The sequence below is a fragment of the Solea solea genome, chromosome 11 (genome assembly GCF_958295425.1).
Source record: "Solea solea chromosome 11, fSolSol10.1, whole genome shotgun sequence".
Lineage (NCBI taxonomy): Eukaryota > Metazoa > Chordata > Actinopteri > Pleuronectiformes > Soleidae > Solea > Solea solea.
The window spans coordinates 3,941,928-3,964,505 of record NC_081144.1 but is presented as its reverse complement, the minus strand read 5'-3'; the positions used below and the strand labels follow the sequence as shown (position 1 = coordinate 3,964,505).

Genomic DNA, 22,578 nt, shown 5'->3' with positions numbered 1-22,578 from the left:
AAGCGCTCATTTATTTTAATTACAAAGAGGCACAGGCTAATGCAGACACTATTCAACCACTTAGGTTTAATCAAATATAATGGTTCAAAACTTAATGGAAGTGATTTCGCTGCAACTTCGCTCTCTCAAGGCTTTTTCCCTATGTGCACTTGCTGTTTCACCGAGATAAGACACTCACACACACACACACACACACACACCCTGGAGGGTTTATACATGGTCACGTATGACGGGAAGTGAGGCTCACAGACGCAGGACATTCCCATACCTCCCAGTGGTTTCACAATAAGATCAATGTGTGTCTTTTTAACCTTGAAGGGAAGAAAAAAAAAAAAAAAAAAGCACATGATGCCACTTCACTGCGTGCAGGTCATGAACCAATGATTAAACCTAAACGGGAAGTGACTTGTGATGCTGTGATGAAATCTGAGGTATTTCAGATTGGACCAGCTGGCATCACACTTCCTGTGAATATTACAGTATGTCATAACCTCGTGTTGGTCGTAATGTCCGGCGCTCTCACCTACAGTACAGTGCAGTGCAGTGAGCACACCTTTCCCATCATCCCTTGTGGGCCGCCGGATTGGCTGATGGGTCTAAGAGGCTGAGGTGGCGCAGCAAATAGCCTGAGCCGTGGGGCTGGTCTAGTTTGCAGCTCAAGAGAGGTTAATGAGTGAAGGCACTGGGCCGTCAGCCAAACATGAGCAGCAATGCAAAGGCTCCTACAATGAGCCTGACTGTATTACCACTGAGCTCTGTCTAATTATACGCTCCCAGTGAGAGAGAGGGGGAGAGAGAGAGAGAAAGAGAGAGGGAGAGGGAGAGAGAGAGGGCATATTAGGCAGGGAAGGAAAAAAAAGTTATCAAGTGTCACTGTGTGTGTCAGAGAGACTTACTGCAAGGCATGGCTGTAGGTTGAAGTTGTGAGGCTGAGATAGAAGGTGTGTGTCAGCTACTGTAGAGTGAGGGAGAGAGAGAGGGAGGGAGGGAGGGAGGGAGGGAGGGAGGAAGGAAGGAAGGAAGGGGGGTTGGAAAGATCAAGCAAGCCGGGTAGAGAGAAAGAGAGCACACTCTCAGGGACGTAACGAGAGCAAAGAAGCATTTAGAGAGTGAGAAGAAGAAGAAGGAGGATGATGATGGGAGGGAAGGCTGAGCAGTAGAGAGGAGGAAGAGACTCCACACTCTCCAAACTGGATAATCATATATATATGAGCCTCCTCCTCCTGCTCCTGCTCCTGCTGCTGCTGCTGCTGCTGCTGCTGCTGCTGCCTGATCCAATGAGTGAACCTGCCACGCAAAGGCACTAGCAAGGTATGTGACCACTGTGTGTGTGTGTGTGTGTTTAGAGAGGGAGCGGGAGAGGGAGTGCAGGTGTGTTGGCAACTTTGAATGAAGGGATAAACAGACTGTGCTGTGTGAATTGAGTGCTCTGGGGAAAACCAGTTCAGGAGTTGCTGTAGGTACTCTCTCTGTGTGTGTGTGTGTGTGTGTGTGTACTCTTTTTCCTACATCTTCAGGACCTTTTTTGGTATAAACCTTAAGAGACTTATTTTTAGGACGAGTGACTAGAATGAACCGATTCATAAATAGAGCAAAATTAGTTATGCTGCCATTTTTGTAACACCTACTATTATTTCTGAATAGGTTAATCAGCCATTTTTCCAAAATATACACGTTTGTTAATTGAATCACAGCTTCGTTTAATGCACGTTATTTAATAAATAACATTTAAGTTAATGGATGGGAAGTATTCTTCAAATATATTTGGTGTGATAGATAGATAGATAGATAGATAGATAGATAGATAGATAGAGCAGATGGCTGCTTAAACCTGTGTGTGTGTGTGATTGTCAAATGTATACTCATCTAAGTCAGCACCTGTGTGTGTGGGTGATTTTCTGAGTGTTGAGGAGAATGACAGAGAGAGTGTGAACGAGAGGGAAAGTGTGACTGATCCGGAGAGAATGAACGTGTGAGACGGACAGAAAAAGAGAGGGGTGGAGACGGAGAGGTGTAGGTCCATTACTCAGCCTGACAGCAGATCAGGACTTTCAGAATTAGAGCAGTGGGCTTAAATAGCCCTGGTCCAGACATAGGCAGAGGCCCTGGAGGAGCCCGCTTAAACTGGGATGAATGGATATGTTAGATGAGTCGGGTACAATTTGGAAGGAGATGGAATTAGGGAGGAGGAGCGGAAGAGAGAAAATAGGAGGTGCAGATGTTTGGGGCAACTCTGGGGTAGATCTTATTCTAACATGGGATGCAGATGCATTTGAATCCACTAGTGCTATATTCAGTCAGTTATAAATGACACGCCGTTTACTGAAACAACCTCTCATGTCAGCTTCCTTTTTTTTTTTGTTAAATTTGAACTTTTTGACTCTCCACAGTCTCTGATTTTACGTGTGTGTGTGTGTGTGTCTCTTTCTCCACCCGTTTAGAGCTGCGTCTGCGGTTCTGTTTTTCCGTTTCCCACCGTCTTTCTCACCGTTCTGTCGAAACACTATGCCAGCGTACACAATTATGATTACTGTACGTCTATTTCTGTTACATCAGGCGTGTCCTTCTGCTGCAGCGATGTAGCCATATGCTGCACGCAGGAATACTTACAAACAGATCTCAGCTATAGGAGACGCACAACATTTATCCCCCGCTTGCCGACTTAATTTACTTAGCCCGTTTCAATTATGATGCCAATCTGCCCGGCGCCAACAGGAAGTCTTTAGTCACTGACAAATTACTCAACCTATAGGAAAGCTTGTTTTGAGTATGTGATCACAAAGTGTGCTTCTTCTGCTGAAAGTGTTGGATTTGTTACTTGCTTGTTGAATCATGGAACCCCTCCCCTCAGTGTCTCTGTCAGTATTTTTCCATGTACAGTTGATTGGATTACTGTCCTTTGTCCTGTTATAAATTATACATTATATGAGAAATTGATTTATTAAATGAAGTGTGTCTCACTCCACTACACTAGGTGGCGATATACCCCCGTAAGCTTCAGCGATTTCCAGTTAAACTATTGCCTTACAGACTAAAACAACTTTATTCACTTTGAATATTTAATTCTCTCAGCTGACAAAGCATCAATCCTTTATTATTGTCTCTGTATGTTGCCACACTACCACAGAGGCAGGAAAGGCTTCTACAAAAATGAACCAAACCAGGTCTGGTCTCCTGCGATCAGAGTTTAACTGCACACTTTAAATCTAGGGAGATCAAGCAACGTATCACTGACCCGTATCGTGTTCCCACGGTGCTTTTTTACAAGTGTGGAAAAACCTGGAGTGGACATTTTTCCACGTCTGCAGTGTCCTGACATCTTTTCTGAAAAAACTTTCCCGTATCGTACTCCCGGAGAATGCTCAGACCTCAAAATGAAAGCATTGAAAAGATATAATACAGTACATGTTGCCTGTGGGTTCTCACGGCTCTGTCTTCTAGGCTCATTTCGAGTGATTTTTTTTTTAGCAGTGATCCAACTCTTTGGGGATTGGGTAAAATGCTCTCCCTCTGCTTGAGCCCGAGTGTTTTGAAATATCCTTCACCTTCAACCGCTTGTGTCCTCCACATGAGGGTCGCTGGTGCCAATCCCAGCTGACATAGGGCGAAAGGCGGGGGGGAAACACCATGGAGAACAAGCAAACAGCACGGCTTCCTGCCAATGTGCTGCTGTTTTGTTTTGACTGTTGCGTGACAGGATTGCGAAACGTCCTCTGCTGCGTACCACTTCTATTACTTCTAGGTTCATAACTTAGGGGCGGGAACTGTGGAACATGAGCAGATTGCAGACAAATTTAGGGAGACGCCACATTACCCATTTCAGTGATACGTCAGCACATCCCTCGTCTTGGTATGGGCAAGTCTGCCCTGTAAAACTATACAAGCAGACATGGAAACTGTGGTTTTTCACAATAAAACACACTAATGTTGACATTTAATGGATCAATCCATTTTATATCTAAGGATTTATGTTTAATTCGTATGGAAATTGTGCAGGAGGCTACTAATTCGTCAGGGTCTTGTTTGAAAAGCGATGTGTACAGTCCCGAGCAGCACAGCAGTAACGGATCCTTCTCGCTCTCAATGCCAATCCTAACATGGCGGTGACATTGACGGCCTAATTTTCCTGCAGTCAAATGTGGCATCTATGTACATATGTCTCTGGACCAGTTTGGTTCTGTTCCAAACCACATTATCTGAGTGTGTTAGTGCAACAACTTTGATTTATATATATCTCAAAATCAGTTTTTTCATGTTGTCGTGGAGCTATAGTTGTAGTGAGGTGGCTTCAAAACCCTGATCTCCTTTGTTACCAGTACTTTTTTGTTTGAAACAAGATTAGAGCCTCTATTTTACTTTCCTTTCTCACTCTGTACCAGAGATGTGCCCTTGTGAATGATGATGGGTGGGGGTGGGGAGGGGAATAACACCTTGTCTTGTCTCTGTGGGCTGAATGAGAAATACAGCGTGTTCTCTCATCCCGTGCTGCTTAGAGTCCTGTCACCCTCAAGAGCAGAACAGGCCTCTTGTGGGAGAAGGTTGAGTGGTTGCTGGCCCTTTAAGAGGTCTATTTTTACAGGGGCACACTCATGCAAGGAGCGTAGTGCACAGAGGAGGACTCGATCTGCTCTGCATCACTTCTGTGACTCCATACAACGCATCCTATTGGACCATTAGCCCTGTAACTGAGTAGCTGCGTGAGAGAGAATTCTAAATTCTACGAAGGAGCACGTGCTCTTCCATTGTGAGCAAAATCACCAAAAAACTGGAAGTTACCAGGTTTTCACTCAGTAAGGAGACTTGGCTCCCTCGTCTTCTCCGAGTGGATCTCTGTGAAGTCTAAAAGTGATAATGAGTGGGAGCTCACAAAATAAAGACACCCTTATGCACACTGTACACAAACGTGCCAACATTCCCACGTACTTGTTTTGATATGCAGATAGCTATGAAAGAAATCCGAAAACATTCGTGCCCCCTTCTTACAAACACATAATACACTTTAGTTTACTGACACCCACACGCTGCTCAAGTAATCAGGACACTTTAGAACATTTTTACACACACACACACACACACACACTTAGAGGCAGCGTGCCCACGAGAGGAAAATACTTATACATCCTCGATATCTGGACCTAAAATTATCCTTAATCCTTATGCAATCTGAATGTTATATAATGTATGGCCTGTCATTATCACAGCTCTTCATCACACCCTGATGTGCCTCACCACTTTCAGCACCACGCACACACACACACACACACACACACACACACGCCCTGCACCTTGTGTTGACAGTCATATACTCTACTCTAGCACTCTCACCCACGCTGAGTGTGTGCTCACAAACAGACAGATAAGTGAGAGGGAAAGACAGAGTGTGGGTGGGGAGGGGCGACTGAAAGTGAAAGAGACAAACTTAGTGAAGTGTACATTCATGCAGAGACGACACTCTTGTGCGGGATCATTTAGGAATCTATGCTTTTGTGTCAAGGGCTTGTGCTGTATATGATGCGTTTATTCCTCGTCTTCCCCACCCCACCCCACCCCACCCCACTGACATTTATTGTGTGTTTGATACAGATAAGGAGGTGCTGGAGGGTGCACCACACCAACTCATTTATAGTTCCTCTTGAGAGTCTCAGAGAACGAGGAAACACTCACCAGCTCATTGCAGGATGTGTGTGCGTGAGAGTGTGAGTGTGTGTGTGTGTGTGTGTGTGTGTAAGAGAGAGAGAGAGTAAGAGATCATCATTTTCACTGTCGCTTACCACTGTGTATTTTTTTACACTTTAACACAGAAATGTGCTCTCACTGGCCATAAAGTGGCATGTGTGCTCTTCTGCCTTTTGCTTCAAGGCGTGATGTTTTGTGCATTCAGAAATCTCCTGTGTACCTTGGTTGGTAAAAAGCTAAGTTATTTTCTGTTGTGATTCATTCTGGACCAGTGTGGTCATTCTCCTCTGAACTCTGGCGTCAACAAGGCGACATACTGTAGTTCCGTTCAGAGTCATTCACCTCCAGTTCATCTCCTTTCTTCCTCATGCTGATGCTCAGTTTTGATCTTCAGTAGGGCCGTCTTGACCATGTGTCTAAATGAGGTAGCTGCCACGTGATTGGCTGCTTCGCTATTTGCATAAACAAGCAGTCAGAAAGGTGCAACCTTTTAATTTTCCTGTGAGCTGACGAGTCAAGCAAAATATGCACATCTGCCATGTGTCAAGAGATGAATTAAAGCTGATAGCGCGCTGATTTTAATTAACTTTATACATCTGCTGTCACCATTAGCAGCAGCTCTTCCTCCTGCATACGTCGCCTCATGAATGCATTTAGTGAGAGGGCAATTTATTTACTGACAAACGAACCCAAACTTTTGAGCAGAGAGGTCCACCTCTTTGTGGAGTTGTTGGAAAAAGGGCCACTGGAAAAGTTCCTTCTGGATTTACTGTCATTCCCCACAGACCCACATATGTGAGTCATGGAAGACTTTTCTTTTTTGGGGGTAAAATGCAATTTTCAAGTGTTTTACTTAAGAATTATTCAATAATGTTAAAACAATCCACCTGCTTTGTTGTGCATCAACCAGGATGCAATCACAGACTAAATTGCACTGCACAAAATTCAACATGGAGTTATCCTGCTTGACGACTGTTCCCAGATCAGCACTCCGACACTTGGAGACGTATACAGTATGAATTGGCTTGGGAGCTCAGCCAAAGGACTGATAAATAATCCTTAACAGAGGCAGGTGTTTGAATACAGTTGACACCATGTCGGAGCACGTTAAAGTGACAGACACACTTGTCAGCTGGGATGTCCCGTGAGAGGAAAGTGTACAATCTTTTCCGTATGTGAAAATACAGCGCGGATGTTTTCGAATGGAGACACACAAACTGTCCAGAGTCTTTTCTTCTCTTTGTGTTCAACGTGGATCGGTTTTCTTTAGCCTTGACTCGCTAACATTTATGTATAATCAAGCAGTATGCTCTCTTCCTCCTCCTCCTCCTCCTCCACACTTTATTTACAATAGGGGTGAACAACCTTTCAACCTTGCCACCCACTACCTACACCCACAGTTTTATTTATTATTTGTTTTCTTTTTCCCTCAGCCGGGCTCGTCTTTCTGGCTGCTCGAGCACATGCAAGTAAATCTGCTGCCTTGTACCCACCGTGGACAAAACAATATATATGGCACAGTATCAATATCACTGTATAAAAAGTGTAACATCTGAGACATCCTGTAGCCTATAGTGTCTATATAGTGTGGACGTGTATGACCTTGTAGCATTGAAGCGCTTGCCATTTCCTTTTATTTCTTTTTTTCATTCTGCAAATTATCTATTCTTCTAGTCGCGTGGCAATGAGCTGGAGCTAATCCAAGCTGACAGTTGGCCAAAGCAGGAGTTCACCCTGGTCAACCAGAACCATCGCAGGGCCAGCATACAGAGACGCAGAAACATTCACACCTACATTCACACCTTTTGGTCAATTTAGATTTTCCAATCTGCACGTCTGATGACGGTGGGAGGGAGAGTACGAGCATACGAGGAGAAAAACCCACGCACACATCGGGGGAACGTGCAAAACTCCACACAGAGAGAACTCGGCTGAAGGGAGATTTAAATCAGGGACCTTCTTGCTGCGAGGCCTCAGTGCAAATCACCACATCACCGTGCAGCCTCGTATCGAAATCACACAGCAAATCACAACTTTTTGGCCACTTTATTAGGTACGTTCGACACATCAGGCCATGTAGACCTGATGTGTCGAACGTAGAGTGATGATCGAGTATGATTTTCACACACGACCATCTCAGTTTTCAAAGGATGGTCCAAGAAAAGACAAGATATCCAGGGAACAGCAGTTCTCTGAGAGAAAACGCCTTATTGATGCCAGAGGTCAGAGGACAATGACTCAATGTACTCAAATAACCACTCGTTACAACCAAGATATGAAGAAGACCGTTTATGAACGCACAACATGTCGGACTTTAAAGTGGATGGGCTACATTTTTTAAGTGTCCTGTGTTATAAAGTGGCCAGTGAGTGAAGGATCTCCAATGAGACTGGATAAAGGCACAGTCTTCCAGTTTGAGTAGGATGTGAAGTAGCAGTGAAAATGGGAAATGAGTCTAATTCTCACTTCATTTATAACATCAGTCAACATTTCCCTGAGGGGTTAATGATCTTACTCATTAGTTTCAGGTCTTCTTCAATAGCACATGATGTCAGTAATGCAAATTATGTTGAAAATAGATGACAAATTGTGGCACATACGAAAGAGTGCACACCAGTGTGATGGCCAACTGGTATCGTTCTTTGCAGGTGCCATTGTTAAATTCCCGGTAGCCTGTTTTGTCTATATTGCTCCCTGATTCTCAAGTGGAACTTCTACTTTCCATCCATCCATCCATCTCCTCATTCATTCATTGATTATCTATACAACATATATCATAGAATTCCAGCTGTTGTGTGGGGTGAGAAGCAGCACCTGGACAAGCCAACTACCTCCTTTTACTTTCATCAGAAATATATAATTTCAATATAATTTGCAGCTCCCTCTAACTATACCGATGTGTTGAGTAACTGGCTGTGTGTGTGTGTGTGTGTGTGTGTGTGTGTGTGTGAGAGAGAGTGAGACTGGGCAGCAGATTGAATGTAGGAGGAGTTGTATAGCAATGATTATAGCGTATAGCAATGTTACCTTGAATATTGCCAGTGATAAAGGTTATCCAGACAGCATCTGTGATGCCAGTCTAGACAGTTTCTCTGTAAATGAATGGCACTTGAGCCACCACGGCCAGACCTGGCTGTGCTCTTTCTCCATGGAGATACCACTGCCATGTTTGCTTACATTGCTGACATTTTGCTGCTAAACCAGAGAACCGACAGAAACTCTGGTTTGATTGGCAGCCACCAGGGGACAGTGCCAAAAACAACAAATCTTTGGAATGGAGAGTAATCCCTCTCCTCTTTCACACACACACACACACACACACACTGTTGTACTTGCTCTGTCAAGCTGTTTCTACCCTGTCACACTTTGCTTCTCTCACTCCTTCTCCTCTCCTTTACTATCTGCTCCTGTCCTCTCATAAGCCACTGATCTCATAGTGTGAGAGTGTACTACTCACGGGGGTGTAAGGAGGCCTAATCATGTCACAGACTGATGAGAGTCACTGCTTCCTGTGAGCCGGTGAAGCCGGCCGGGCGCTGGGAAAACTGAAATCAACAGCAAGAATGGAAATTAAAAAGATAATAATAATAAAAAACATGACCGTGCATTAGAAGTACGTGACTGGCTGTCGTCTAACCACCAGTGACGCATTCAATGTTTGTGTCATTAGTCATTATGATGCCTATTTGAATTGAAACCATAGTTGTGGTTAAAAACAAAGGCCGTATTCTATCGCTGCTGAGATCACGGAGAGACAAAGCGCTAATTAGTAAAAAACACTTAAATGTCAGTGACAAGAGCGCGACAGCCGCCTCAGAAAATGTCACCCGCGACACGTTTTGTGGAAGTGCTGTTCAGGTCGATCTCTGCTGACCTGTGGGTGCACGGCTGCATGTGTGCCCGTGTGCGTGCAATAACTCAAGCAGAGAGCATGAGACCGAGGAACAGTGCCGTCATGCACTGCGGTCAGCGAGGTGGGGGAATTTTTTTTGCTTCTGCTGACTGGCTGACCCGCATGTACGGTAATTAGTCAAGTCATATTTTTAACTGATATTGCGTAAAAGCCAGCTTAAGGGGACATAGCTGCCCTATTTATACCCTAGGGGCTAATGGCCTGTACCACCACACAGGGGGATTTCCTCACACTATAATATACTAAGCCTTTCTTAGGCCGTACCACTTAGGATTCATGGGGATTAACCTAGCAATACATTACAGCTGCCACCCTATAGTCTGCATCATCATCACACCTGCATATTAGATCTCTTTAGTAGTTCATAAATGAGATTTATAAACATTTACACACCACCTACTGATAATATAACTTGTAATTTACAATAACTTGTAATTTTTTGTCCGTCAAGAGTTTGCACAACTACTATCTTACATTACATCTAATTTAATTTAATTTAATAAAAAAAAAGAAAGAAAAACAGTTTGTGCACTAGCAGTACACCATGTGCGTGCATGCCTGTGCAATTCAGTGTGTATGTGAGGGTGTTAATAGTAACTCCTGAGCCGTAAGCCCATCCTCATTGTGGGTGACCCTGCTACGGGCAGGGCTGCTGGCTCATCCTGAATGGGTCAGGACGCTGAAGACTGAACTGGCCTTTTGCCCGTGAAGCGAACACTCGTATCACCCTGTCCTTTTATCAGCTTAGCCCAGCTCCTTATGGAGTAAGCCACACCACACCACACCACACCCACAAGGCTCGTAGTACTTCCCCTCCTCCACCTGGAGACCATATATAAAAAATGGAGGTAGTCTTTCAGTTTCCTTCCTGAAGCCAACCTGGAAGTTACTATATAACAATATATTGAATAGCCACTAGGGGGCAACTCTGCTGGTTGCAAAAATAACTGTTTAAATTTAAATCTGTGGGAAAGTGATGTTGATTTTGTAAATGATGGAAAATAAAGCACAGCACATATGAGAGGACACCAGAGTGTATTGTGTGTAAAATTGTGTAACTATTCTACAGTAGTTGGCTGTAGGCGACTGGACTTACGCGAGTTGAGTTGAAGGTGTTTCACCGCTCATCCAAGAGGCTTCTTCGGTTCTGTCAGAAGACTGTGACCTGGATGAGTGAGAACTATCACTGACGACGTAACTCAGTTATGTTACTAATCACTAACAATAGTAAAAGATGCACATGTTACCTGCTGGTCCTGGTATACTTACTTCTTTGGTAGGAATGCGTCCTATTCCCTGCGTCCAGACTTGTACCGCCACCCGATGGTGAAGTCAGATACTACTGATGCGCTAGTATACCAGGTCCGCACGAGTATACCAGGGTCCGCGCGAATATACCAGGTTCCGCGCTAGTATACCAGGGTCCGCGCGAGTATGCCGCCAGGGTCCGCGCTGGTATGCCGCCAGGGTCCGCGCTGGTATGCCGCCAGGGTCCGCGCTAGTATGCAGCCAGGGTCCGCGCTAGTATACCACGGTCCACACTGGTATGCCGCCAGGGTCCACGCAGTGTGACCTGGCATGTGTGCGGAAGTATACCGGGGCCTTTGAGGTGAAAGAGCACGCTCCACAATGACACGGATGTCACTCTGACATCATGGCTGTAGCTGCTCTCTCCTCTGCCTGAGTCGTGGCACTACAAGGCCGCTCCATCTCGCCTCCCATTTCTGTTACGGTTACGTTACTGCTTTGGTTGATGTGTGAAGGATCTTTTGAGGGGTTGTTTGAGTCCTGTCACAGTGCTCCTCTCCTCTCCTCTCCTCTCCTCTCCTCTCCTCTTCAGATCCGTTACATTCAGCAACAAATTTCTGCTGCATCAGATGTCCATCATAGATCCCGCACTCGGCCTGAAACGTGATCAGACACCCGATACAAGGCTACGTGTGAGGAATGTTAAAAAAAAAAAAAAAGAAGAAGAAAGATAAGCAAAATGGCCTCTCTGTTTTTTCTTGTACCAAATACTCAGACAGCAAATAATGTGAGAGTTGAGGAGAAACCGTTTCAGGAGCAGGAGGTTATTCCACTCTCGACTGTCTTTGACCTCTGATGCCGTTTAACACATCCATCACTACTATTATGACACATAGTCTGACCTTCCCTAGTACAGCCATGACGCCTCTATGTGTGTGTGTGTGTGTGTGTTATGGATCGTTTAAATAGTACAAAGTCAGTCAGAGTGACGAGGCTGCAGAGAGAACGCTCTAAATGCCCGTGTGGTTGATCGACAGCTCAGTATGACTCCATGATGTGTTAGCTGGTGTTGATTTGTGTGTGTGTGTGGGTCTAAATATCAAAGTATTATACATAAGCAGAGCACAACACTCATTTCTATATCTCCACATCGTAGTAAATACGCTTTGCTCCATTTCCCTTCTCTTTCACTATGATTGGACTGTGACGCATTACGTGAAAAATGATATCAAACACTGATTTATCCTTTATGTGTTACAACGTGTGATTGTATTTTTGCATTAGTTCAATGGTGATTACAGAGCAGAGGTGTTGAGTCTGAGTTAAAAATACTTCAGACTTGTTTTCAATATTTGATTTGTTGCACTGCATAATTTTTTCATACATTTCAATTAGAAAAAAGCACCTTTTTCTGATGAAGTCGGAACTTAATCCGTTGTGGTATTAGTTGAATAAAATGTTATCTATGTGGGAGGATATGTTGTATAATTGAGTGTCGGACAGTTTCATTTAAATGGCGAGTGCTGACTCTGTGACTGATAAGGTCAGGGTTGCTTTGTGTAATGTAATCGTTTCACATATTTGCAGAACTACTCAGACAAATTAGTTATTTATCTGTTATCTGTTAAATGCATGTTATGTTAAATGCATGAGAAAGGAATACAAGGTTTCAAAGTTTCCATTCTTGGCCTATTGAGTTTTTTTTGTTGTTTTATATAATATCATTAAGTATACAGATGTAATTCTCTGTACTCCACACGATTACATGTTGTGGTTACTTTTGTTTACCAAGATGAAGTATCACAGTGACTCAAAACCAATACTCAAGTTATTATTCTCTGCGTGTGTGTGTGCGCGTGTCTCCAACTGTCTCTATTAATGCACACAATTACAAGGAAAAACCAGAGCAGACAGCACTTGTGCCCACACAACCTCGGTGCACACAATCTTCAAACAGCATTCACTGAGAAAAAAAGAGAGAGAGGGAGAGAAAATGTCAGACGAGACTTTCTTGTCAATTGTCACCTCTTTTTGAGAGCGTTTCAGCGTGGCCTTCAAGATGATGTGTCTGCACACCTCCAAGTCTGATTAGCTTTTCATTGCACTGAGGTGGAGAAGTTAGACAAGGTTAAACTCTAATTTACTGTTGATGGGTATGAGTCTGCACTTTGCTTTGTGTTTCTGCGATGGATGAATTGCCTGTGGAGACAAGAGAGAGTCTCTTTTTTTTTTTATCATTTTTTATTGCTTATACAATCAACCACCAATGAGAGTTAGATATCTTCATTAAATCCTGTTTCTCCCCCTGCTCCCGTTCTCACTCTCACACCAGTGTTTAAAATGTGGCTTTATCACAGTATCACGCTCATAAACAGGTGTTTGCACAACATTGCAGTTCCAACCTTGGTCGTGTTAAGTTCTCTGGTGCTGACAGGTTTCTTGACTTCTGACTTGCTAGCATACTTTTAAATGGACTGACTGGATCACTGGAGCGCATCATTCAGTCCGTGCATGCGTGCAAAGTCACAGTGAGTTCACATCATGTGCATAATTATGTGACTGCACATGAGGCCAACACAGATGTATTCATAAAAGCTCCTTTAACAAGTGTGTTAATCGCAAAAGTGCTCCGATGAGAGCGCAAGACACAAAGACGAACCGTCTGTGTGTGTGTGTGATGTGTGATGTGCTGTGAGTTTTAGTTTTGAGTCAGAGGCAACAGTGCAAGCCTATGTCTGAGAGTGTGTGTAGGATGAGCCTCCCACCTCGTCCCTCCCTGCCTCTCATGAACTCTCTGCCTCCCCTCCATCTTTTCCCTCTCTTTTATGTCTTAATCTTGCGTCTCAAGTGTTCTGCAGAAACACAGATGAAGGATTTGACGACTGCTTAATGAAGTGATCAGTTTAGCCGGGGAAACTTACTTCACATGAGCTCATCAGAGAGTATAAAGGCAGCAAAGCGTCACATACATCATGCGTGCATGCTGCATCCTAGACTCTGTGTGTGTGTGTGTGTGTGCACATAAGGTATACGTGTGTGTGTGTGTGTATGCATATTTGTATCCCTCACAGTGATTAAAGCAAGTGGGCGGCAGCAGCAACTGGTCTGCCTATGTGGCTCTGCTTAGCAGACATGTTTCTCACTGCTAGATATTACTCATTTCCTCAGCCCTTTGCACACACAAGCACACACGCACACACACTCGTATACACAACTGACAGAGAGACAGATAGCGGGCTCTCGGTTCTTTCCCTCAGTTTGGTGGGCTTGCTGGTGTTATTACATGCACACACAGAGATCAGAGGCAGTGTGTTGCTGGAGGCGGCTGATATCTGCGGGTGTTGTAACTGCATGGCGCTGGTGTTGTGGAGGAGCAGTGTAGCACAGTGACAAGCTGTGGAGTGGGTTGACCCTCTGGGAGGACTGGATTATGAATGACAGCTAATACCGGGACGTGAGCTCAACCCGCACTAAGGTCAGTCTTAACGCCACATCACAACATCTGCCAGCTCCATCACTGTCGGTCTGTACTCCCACATTCTCTCTCCACGGTTCTTTAAGAGCACGAGGTGATGATGTTGTTAATCAGTTTGTGTTGTAAAATACTTGAAACTAGTTGTGAACATTCTGTGTGGGTTTTTTTGTAATGAGGTTTGCAATTAAAAGTGTAGAGGTACAGTTCTCCTGAGAAATGCATGCAGAGAAAAAGGCGGGATGAGAGGGAGAAGTGCAAAAAAAAAAAAAAAAGACTTGTCATACGTGACAGCAAGTTGAGATCAAGTTGAAAAATAAAGGCATTTTTGCATTTTCATACGCGACAAAAGGAAATGAGAAGGCTTCAGGAAGGATTAGTCAAAATAAACGTGTAACCTCTTTATTACTGCAATCCCTTGGATCTTGAATGCTTCAATCACAGTCGCTGTAGATCAGCTCCAGCTCTGCGTGCATGTCTGCACAGTGTAGGAGTGTTTTCTTACCAGACGTTTCTGAGCAAACTCCTCCACATGCACAATTCTTTGTTTTCAGACACTTTTTTGCAACCTTTTTTTTTTTTTGCTGCCAAGCTTTTTCCTACAAAAGAAAAGAAATAATTAGAATTTAGACAAAAAAGGCAGTATTTCAATACTCTTTTCCCACGGACATTTTTTAATTGGCAAACATATTAAAAAACTAATTTAATAATTACAAAGGAAGTTATGTTTTGGGTCCTGCTCGTCTCTCAGTTTGTCTGTTTGTCAACAGCACAATTTGAAAAGTAATGGAGTGATTTGGATCAAATGTTCTGGTGATGTAGGAATGAAATGATTGTATTTTGGTGGTGATCCTCATATGAATCCACATTTAGAAGTGTGTACTGACACTGTGAGAAACTTGGCGTTGTGTTCTCGGAGTTGTTGTTTTTTTTTTTTTATATACGGGTCATTAACTACCACAATTCAAGGCTTGCACTCACTGGGGTAAACTATTAGCGTTCCTCCAAACACATGCACTGTTTCTATATTTAAATAAAAGCTATAGAGTCTAACAGTAGGTCACTTTGTGGATATAACATGATGATTATTTTGTTTGGAAAATGCAGAGAGCTGAACCAGATTTAGTGACTCAAGTGACTCACTTTACTTTACATCACAGTGATAACACGGTAATGTGGTTACTCATCATTTTATAAGTATTATTATGATACGTAAATTCATTGTAAAGTGTTAGCAGTGTGGTAAAGAGATAATATTACAGTACTATCATATTATTCCCAATATTGTTATTATTACCTACATAACATGCAGTTAAAACCTTGGTAATAAGAACCACCATTATAATACTTTACATTAAAATATGAAGTTAATTGGTAATTACCTTAGTATTGCTGTGTGACTTCATCCTCGCACATATTCCATTGTTATTTCCAAGCCATTACTTGGTGATTATGATAGAAATAAATTTGTATTAACATAATTTGACTTCCCTATTACAAGTCATTACCATAATATTACCATATTTTATACTGCAATGTACAGTGTTACCACTTAAGTGATTAGACTCTCATTCTGTGCCACCTTAATAATAAAAATAGTCATCACATTTTATTAAATAATGATGCTATTAATTTGTTAATTGATATAAAAGTATAATTGTAAAAATAAATGAACCCGTATGTACGTGTAGATATGCATCTATGACTCATATAAGGAATGACTGCCGGGTTTCTGCTGCTGCCTGACAGGCCTTATATCTCCAGTGTATGATTAAAAAAAACCAAAAAAAACAGTTCAATTAGTTCATTTACTGTCGCTGCAGAGTGCTGCTGCCAAACTGAGAATAAACCAACTGAAACTGGACTTAAAATGCTTTCACGCCATAACACAAACACCCTTATTTACCCAATAACTGCTGACAAAAACTGTTCATCACAAACATTCACACCCCCTCCTGTCAGTGTTTGGGACAATGGACCTCCCTCCTTTCACCACCCCGTTTTCAGTTTTCCATTCAGATGCACAAACAGCTTGCTCCGCGCTAACACTTATTCTGTTTTTGGACCAAGTCACTTGATGAGCAACAGTTTACCCGCCTCTCCATGGTGTATCCCCATCTAACCTCTCCAAACGAATGGATGTGTGTGTGGACACAGTTGCCATGGTGACAGTGTGGCGGATGGTGAGATGGCAGGGAGTTGGTAGGCTGTTGAGACAGACTTGCGGGTGAGTGTGGGGCTGAGTGGCATCGCGGTGTTGTGGCGGCGGCGGTGGTGGATGAGGAGGAGGAGGAGGAGGAGGAGGAGGAGGGAACAGCTGGGATGGCGCTGCAGTGCAGCCATCACTTCACAAAAAACCCCCGTTTAAACATTAACATACTTTCACACAATTCCGCCATGGAAAAAAACAAAAAACATTATGCAAATGCACAGACAAACGTGACATGCATGCATGCATCGACAGACCAACAGTCACACACACACTTCCCCACACTCCTGCTGTGACACATAATTAATATGCTAAGACACATACCCTGTATGCACAACAACTGGTGGTAATATCAACAGTGTTTCTGTCAGCTTTTGGGTGGGTGGTGACCAGCTTTGCCTGTCACTGGGGGAGTAAGTACAGCCGCCCGAGGGAGAGTTGGTGTGTCCGCTGCTGTCCATGCATGTGTGTTTGAAAAAAACAGGGGGGGGTGCCAGTAGTAAGCTTACAAACAATATAGAGAACACCCGGGGGTGTCGTGGGGGTGGCTCACGAAAGTGGTACAAAAACATATCTACATATTCCAATCATCCCCCAAGAGTCAGAGATGAAAACGCGCCTGCTGTGAGTGATTTGTGCGTGTGTGTGTGCGTTTTCTGCCTCTGAACTTCAATGGCTACAAAATGTATTTTTAAACCATATGTGGGAGTGCTGTGTTTGAATGAAAAGAGTAAGTTATGTAGTTTCAGTCCCACCACAGTGCATGGAGGGATTGACTAATTGGCAACAGCTATTACGAGGCTCAGAATTTTTGACCTTTGTGGATGTGGTCAAGTGGATGATTTATCTCGATGTGCCTGATGAGGCTAGAGGTTTGTTTGCGCGTTTGACGTGACTGACGGCGATGCCTTAACTAATGCCACCAGGTGCACTGCAACAGGCAGTTGCCTGGGGGCCCTAAACTGAGAGGAGAGAGGAGAACGGCTACGTTTTTGCTTAAAAACAGATACATTCTGCTCTGGATGCACCTGTTTTCCACACAACCCCCGGTGTTTCAGAGCCTCAGAACTGAGGTGGCTAAAAATGCTACTGGCTTCATTTTAGGTTGAGAGTTTTGGTCAGGACAGGCAAAAATGGAGACCTTTGGACCTTTGGAAACGATGCTGTTTCCCGTGTAGCTGTGAAGAAAAAAAACATACTTTGATTTTTACTGTCATCAGTCTCATAAAACAATATTTATTTCCAAAACCTGGCAAATAACTGCAAAAGAGTTCCTCTTGAAGGGCCATAGGCTCTAGCAATGGCAATTTTGTGAGAATTCCCTTAATTTTTTTGATCGCTTACATACAGTGTAGACACAGAAGTCTACAACAAAGCCTTAGTTGAAACATCCCAACAAAGGCCCATGCAACTAGCTTCCTAGATTGATGGGCACCCCAGGTTGCTTACCCCTGGGGCCTCCAAAGACCCTTTAAACGCCTCTGGATACAAACCCGGCAGTCTGTCCTTTTCAATTCTTCACACTTTTTCCTTACATCTGTGTCTTTCCCACCATGCTCTATTACCCACCTTATCTCTGTTTCTGTCCTCTTTCATCTTCTCTCTAGGTGAGTGGTGCTTCACTTCAAAAGAATCCACCGTGCTCTGACAGTGATGCTGTGTCGCAGCCTTCCGCTCTGTCTGCGCCCCTCGTTCTCACGTGAGGCCCATGTGACCTAGCCTACGCCGACACACAGGGGGCCCCTGCTGTCGCTGGAGCCCACCCATGAATCCCAGCCCCGATCGCAGCAAAGAGTGCCTCCCTCCCAAGAAGAGGGAGTCTCGGCAAGGATCGGTGGAACACCAAATTACTTTGGACGAATTCAAACCCCCTGTGCCGGTCCGAAGTCGGCCCAGCACAGGCAGAGGGGAAGGAAGCAGGGAAGCCAGTGAAAGGGACCGAGCTTTGACAAACCCAAACCCACATCTCCTCCACACCCCTCCATCTCTTCCTGCCCCTGCACCATGCCTCCCTCTGTCCTTACCGTGGCACCTGGGCTACTCTCCCTCAATCTCTCTTCCCCTTTTCCCTGGACAGGTCCGTGAGAGGAGGGGCTCAGGTTCTCCTGCTTGGAAAGATGATCCTCTCTCCTCTCCACTGCCTCACTCCTCTAGGTGGCTTAGAGGTGAGGGTTCCCTCTCCTTGCCACCTTCATCCTCTTCCTCGTCTGCTTCCTCGTTTAAGACTCCCTTTCCAGCCGATTCTAGAGAGATGTGGTCCTACGTCAACAGTGGCCGTCGGGACTACAGTTCTTCTCTCTTTTCCCCGTCATACTTGTTTAGCCACCCTTCTCTCTACCCCCATGACCCGAACTTAGTTGAAGCCAGACACAGGTACTTGGGCAAGAGGCCCAATGGCCTGGATGGGCCAGGCAGCAGGACTGTCTCAAACTCCAGGCCTCTGCTCACAGGAGAATATGAAAGCAGCAGAACCAGGATGGACTTTAGTCCACACAGCTCCCATACCAATGGTGGACGCAGACATCACGAGGATCCAACATCCAGTGTCCTATCTGGAGAGACATTTTTGTCAGACTCGCACACTCAGGAGGACCCTGACCCACATTCCTCGCTGCAGGACAGACATCCACATGGTTTAGTTAAGACAAGTTCGAATTTACTCTGCACCAGTCCCCATCCCCTTGGACCAGACTCCAGGGCAGGTAGAGGGGGACTGATGGACCCCCTAGGGGCCACACCAGCTGAGGCCCAGATCTACTACTCTTTGGGCTCAGCGCACCACCCCACTCCTCAAACCTACCCCCATTATAGCCCCTCAGGAACACCTATGTACAACCTGCACAGGGAGCCAGGCCCCAGGCAGCACAATCTAAGGAACTCACCTCACTCACCCCTGGGTCCTCCTAACAGCCATGACAGGTTACAAAGGGATAGGGAAAGAGACCAAGAAAGAGACAGAGAAAAAGTCCTACACAGGGAGAGAGGTAAAGACAAAGAGAAGCACGTACAACATGACAAAGACCAAGAAAGGGACAGAGAGCGCGAGAGACGACGGGACAGAGAAAGGGACAGAGGGAGAGAGTCATCTCCTTGCCATCTTCAGCCCTCGCCCCCAGACCCTCACCCATCCCCCAATGCGCTCCTACCTCACTTCACCAAGGGTTCTCTGATCGAGCTGGCCAGTGGGCGGCTGAAGCGAGTGGAGGAGCTGCGGACCGAGGACTTCCTGAGGAGTGCGGACACGTCCTCAGAGTTCCACCTCAGCACCTGCACCGTGCTGCTGATTTCGCCCAGCAGTACACGGGGCTTCAGCCACCTGCAGGTCCACCTCACAGACCGCAACACTCAGGTCAGTGGTGTCAGTAGATTTAGGTATGTCTATGTCTACATTACCAATTCAAATTATTGTGTGGTTGCCAGAGTTGCTAACACATGGAAACATGGAGCTGCACTTATACCCGGCTTTACACTTGCGTTACACATACATACACACACACCTAACCGTCCCACCATCTGTTTTGGTTTTATAAACATTCAACCCATTTTATTAATTTTCGCTTAGCAGCCACCAGTGGAAATTGAAAGTGAAAGTGTCTGCTGTGAGCAGCACCGGAGAATTACCACATGATAAGTGGAGGCGACAATAATGGAGTGTAAAAGCATTGGAGAGAGAGAGAGTGAGAGAGCATTAGCTAACCTTGGCTGGAGCTTTTTGTTTTGATTCCCTGTCCGGGGAGAAAATTATTCACATCATCATCTGACTTTGACTTTCTCTCCACTTGTATCTGTCTGTATTGTATGTATATACATAAATATATATATATATACATATATATATATATGTATGTATAAATATGTTTTTATATATATATATGAATGTATATGTATATATATACCTATATGTACATATACGTATTTCTGCAGACCCTTGTTTTTCTTTTTTTCTGGTTCAGACATTTTTGAGATGGGCAGCGAGGCCTCTTAAGGTTGCTGAGTTTGAGTAACTCGCACAACTCGGCACAAAAAGAACTAAACACCAAACTAAAACATGCAAAATCTTAAAATTTAAATTGTGAATGAACTGGCTTTCATCAGTGAAGCCAGTATTTCAGTTAAACCCCTCATCCTTACAGCATCCTTACCCCTAACCCCTGACTATTATAACATACTTCTTACGTACATATATATGGTTAGTGTGTGTAAAGCAGCCAAATGAGTTTGGACTCTTTCTTCTTGTTCTTCATACCCTAAACACTCAAATTAGATCCACATGCATTTTCACACACCCAAGAAATGTGGTGAAAGTACGTGTCAAACATGACAACACTCCTGGTCAAGTGTTTTACAATGTTGTGGTTTTGTGTAGGAGTTACTGAAGGTCTTGGCGGAGTATCCGTTCTTTGTGCAGGACCGAGGCTGGTCTTCTTGCTGTCCTCAGAGAACCACGCAGCTGTATGGCCTGCCATGCCGCCAGCTCATGGAGGGGGACGTCTGCCTGGCTCTCACCCCCACACCCACTCAAAGCCATCGGACACATGCGCGCACTAGCTCCCGGGCCCATCGCACGCAGTTTTCCTCCAGGGTCATGGGAGAGTCCAGCGGCTCACACAGGGAGGAGATGCCACCGCCACCCCCTCCTCCCCCTCTTCTTCACCACCCTCCCCCCACCGCGCCGGCACCTCCACGCACTCTGGCCGCTCAAGAGCAGCCGCGTCCGCGCAAACGCCGCTGGTCTGCCCCCGACACACTTCCCGCAACCGGAACTGATGGAAGTCTCCTGGATTTACCTCATGGCTCCAAGCTAATGAAGTGGCAGTAGGAACTTGCACGTGCACACTGACACACACACACACACACACACACACACACACCCTCCTTGTCTCTGTTGCACCCATGAAGACAAACAATGGAGAGACCTCAAGGTAGGGTTGCAGGGAAGGAATAAAAAAATTAAATATAAATATATATAGAAAATGCAGTTTACGGGTGTTCACACTGAAGGATCCGTGGAAGGATCTCTGGGAGGCTCCTTACAGACGCACTGAAGACTTTGTAGTGAGACAATCAAGCACTTGTCCGTGTTCACTCTGTTTTTGTAACGATAGTTCCACACACTTAATTACTGACAGTGTTTTCTGCAGGGTATCATCTTTCAGTCAGAGTCATGGAAGTAAACGCTATTGAAGAAGTGCAGGTATATATATATGAACAATATTTGACTATAAATATATATATATATATATATATATTACAGATGTTATATATACAGTAAATATGCTAAACAGATTTAATGCAATCTCTCCTCCCCCAACGCATTTTTCTTTCCTCTCTCTTTAATTTTCCTCGCTTCTGAGCCGATGTCGATGCGTGTGTATCGGCTCTGGGAAAAAAAAAAAAAGGCAAAGTGAATGTATGAGCAACTCTTTCGCCTTCTTTCATCCTCGTCACTGGGAGTCATTTCAAATCGGTCGTTCATCAAGGCATTACCCTCCAATATGTTCTTAACATTGTTTCTGAGAAAGGGAGAACACTAATGAAAATTGCGTAACAGACAATCCCACCCACACAGACGGGTCTGTGCCACATCGTCCTGACACACATGGTGTTTTTCCATTAAAAACCGAATAATGGAAAGAGCAAAAAAAAAAAGAAAATGCAGTCTGGCTGAGGAGTATTGGTGCTAATAACACGTTGGAACATGATGCTTTGTGAATACTCTCGACCCCTGTGTACTGTACGCTTCTGTTCCCATCTCGTTTTCTTTTTTTTTATGTACTGTATAATGTTTCGAGGGCAGGGAAAAACAATGAAAGTATTTTAAACTCAGATACGGGTATCTCCTTTGATTCAGCACACTCTTTCACTTTAGTTTTGAGTTTGTTTTTTTATTTTCCAAAAAATAAATAAAAAATGACCTGTTGATTTTCCTTTTTAAATGTTATAGCTACAAAAAATATATGTATATTTTTTAAAAAAACAATTGTGAATCTGTTATATGATGTTCGCTAGAAATAAAGGGAAAAAAAGCTTTATAGATTTAATTAAAAGTGTCAATTTATT

At 44.3% G+C, this 22,578-nt stretch overlaps 1 protein-coding gene across 2 annotated transcripts; it reads left to right on the top strand.

Moving 5' to 3' along the window:
- Positions 1 to 1,043: 1,043 nt before the first annotated feature.
- Positions 1,044 to 22,551, top strand: zmp:0000000926 (genetic suppressor element 1). 2 transcript variants are annotated; one of them, XM_058643870.1, is made up of 3 exons: positions 1,044 to 1,311; positions 18,126 to 19,867; positions 20,885 to 22,551. In XM_058643870.1, exons 2-3 carry the CDS (start codon positions 18,284 to 18,286, stop codon positions 21,335 to 21,337), a joined length of 2,037 nt encoding a protein of 678 aa, XP_058499853.1. In that variant the 5' UTR covers positions 1,044 to 1,311; positions 18,126 to 18,283; the 3' UTR covers positions 21,338 to 22,551. The 2 variants fall into 2 exon arrangements, with proteins under 2 accessions (XP_058499853.1, XP_058499854.1); XM_058643871.1 differs by lacking the exon at positions 1,044 to 1,311 and adding an exon at positions 13,933 to 14,312.
- The last annotated feature ends 27 nt before the right edge of the window (positions 22,552 to 22,578 follow it).

Bases quoted from the DNA above. Each gene is read 5' to 3' on its own strand.
- zmp:0000000926 (XM_058643870.1), top strand. From the start codon at position 18,284: ATGAATCCCAGCCCCGATCGCAGCAAAGAGTGCCTCCCTCCCAAGAAG. The intron at 19,868-20,884 runs GTCAGTGGTGTC...GGTTTTGTGTAG, and splicing joins TCACAGACCGCAACACTCAG to GAGTTACTGAAGGTCTTGGC.